Source organism: Oryx dammah, unplaced genomic scaffold (assembly GCF_014754425.2).
Source record: "Oryx dammah isolate SB20612 unplaced genomic scaffold, SCBI_Odam_1.1 HiC_scaffold_15, whole genome shotgun sequence".
In the NCBI taxonomy this organism is placed as follows: domain Eukaryota; kingdom Metazoa; phylum Chordata; class Mammalia; order Artiodactyla; family Bovidae; genus Oryx; species Oryx dammah.
Window position 1 is genome coordinate 46,729,162 of NW_024070199.1, and position 2,067 is coordinate 46,731,228.

At 54.6% G+C, this 2,067-nt stretch overlaps 1 protein-coding gene across 1 annotated transcript; it reads right to left on the reverse strand.

Annotated features, from left to right (window-relative positions):
- Window positions 1-465: 465 nt before the first annotated feature.
- LOC120874111 (mas-related G-protein coupled receptor member B5-like) lies at window positions 466-1,404 on the reverse strand. The gene has a single exon (XM_040255217.1). It carries the CDS (start codon window positions 1,402-1,404, stop codon window positions 466-468), a length of 939 nt encoding a protein of 312 aa, XP_040111151.1.
- Window positions 1,405-2,067: the final 663 nt, after the last annotated feature.

Consider the following 2,067-nt stretch of genomic DNA (forward strand, 5'->3'; position numbering starts at 1 on the left):
AAGGATAATTTGACAGGTTTTGAAAGGCTTGATGGGATCCCCCAGCGTCTCAGTGGTAAAGAATCCATCTGCCAGTGCAGGAGACACAAGAGACCTGAGTTTGATCTGTGGGTCAGGAAGATCCCCTGGAGAAAGGAATGGCAACCCACTCCGGTATTCTTGCCTGGAAAATCCCATGCACAGAGGAGCCTGGTGGGCTACAGTCCAGGGGGTCGCAAAGAGTTGCACACGACTGAGCAAATGAACACAACCAAAAGGCTCAGACATGTGCATTTGGTTTCACACACACACACACACCCCTACTTCTGGGGATTTGTTCTCAGTTTTTACACAGAAAGGAGGCTGGGAAGGGAGCTCTTTGGGGGTGCTGACTTGGGGATCTCTCTCCTGCTGGTAGTGAGGCATGGGTACCACCACGAGATTGTAGGGACACTGATCCACTGGGAACCCCCTCCCCCTCATCCATCAGAGGCCCACACTCTCCGTCTTGCCAGTTGGAGTCACTTTCTGGTCCTCAGCATCCTCCGTCTCCTCACCCAGGGCTCTTTGAAGGACCACCTTGAGGGTCTCCGTCGACCGCTCCCTCTGAAGGCTCCCAGTGAAGAAGTAAATGGCAGGGTTGGCTGTGCTGTTGATGCAGGACAAGAGGACACAGATGTCATTGAAGATGTGAATTTTCTCAGTTGTACAGAACCGGATGATACTGAGGGGCAGGCCAAAGAGGAAGCCCAGGAACGAGAGCAGGAGGACCAGGTAGAACTTTCTGGGCTGATGCTTCTGGGAGCTGGCCTGAACTCGCTGGAGCAACAGCAGACTGGATATGCCCAGGATGGAGAACTGGAGGAAGACCAACACGGCGGTGGCAATCTTAAATTCGTCACAGAACTTTTCCTCCTTGGTGAGTAGCTGACCACAGGCATAACCTCTCAGTGTATTTAACAGAAAGGTCAGGATCCAAAGGAGCGCACTCACGATGGCCGACAGGTGCTTGGGGCAATGACATCGATACCAGATAGGGAAGAGGGCGGACAGACAGCGCTGGAAGCTGATGGCGGTCATGATGCCCAGACCAGTGAGGTAGAAGAACCACCTCAGGACCATGAAGAGGGCATGAAGACCAAAGCAACGGTGGAGGAACGGCTTCAGGATTTGGCGGAGAGAGAACAGGATCTGGAAGCCGAGGTTCATGAAGTCCGCGATGGCCAGATTGAGGCTGTAGATGACGAAGGAGGTCTTCTTGTGAGACAGACAGACAAACCAGATCACGATTCCATTTCCCACCAGTCCGCAAAGGGCCACAACCACGGCGAGGGACCGGAGGGCCACATGCTCAACATCGTGTGACCCTTCAGCCAGCTCTGCAGCGTCAGGGCTGGAATGATGTGTCTCGCAGTAGTTGTCCATGGTGAGGCAATCCAGGCTCAGCAGGACTGTAGGATCCCCCCGTCCTGGGACTCCTGGCACTCCTGGGGAGTCAGAGATGGAGGTGCGGACCCTCAGGCAAGTGAGGGGGGCTCTCACTCCTCCCCACCCCCTGTCTCTTCCCTCTCCCCCACTCCTTCCCTCTGTGCCGCCCACCTTCCCTCACTTGTCTCTTTTTCTCTCCCCCTCTGCTCTTCACCCCCTCCCAAGCCCGGATACAAATGCAGTGAGTGCAGGTCCCGCCTGTGGTCCTTGGCTCTCTCTAGAGGGTGAGAGGGGAGCTCAGCTTTGTCCTCATGAGCAGGGGCTCTTGGGCATCAGTGCAGTCACTCATTCATCTCTACACTCAACAAACTGGTCTGCTGGGTGTCCCCTCCAGCTTAGGCTCTGAGGAGAAAGCAGGGTGGGGGGAGTTGGGGAGATCTGGTCTCGGACCCCAAGAAAGCCAAGGAATCAACCATTTACAGACAGTGTGACTGTCCTGGAGCAGTACTACAGGAACTCTAGTACTCAGGGGGGAGTTGACCCATGAAGACATGGTAGACGTTACCTAGAAAGATGACACCCAATGCAAAGAAACCACTTGAGGAAGAGCCAGGAAAGATGATACCCAATGCAAAGAAATCACTTGAGGAAGAGCCAGGA

Bases quoted from the DNA above. Each gene is read 5' to 3' on its own strand.
- LOC120874111 (XM_040255217.1), bottom strand. From the start codon at position 1,404: ATGGACAACTACTGCGAGACACATCATTCCAGCCCTGACGCTGCAGAG.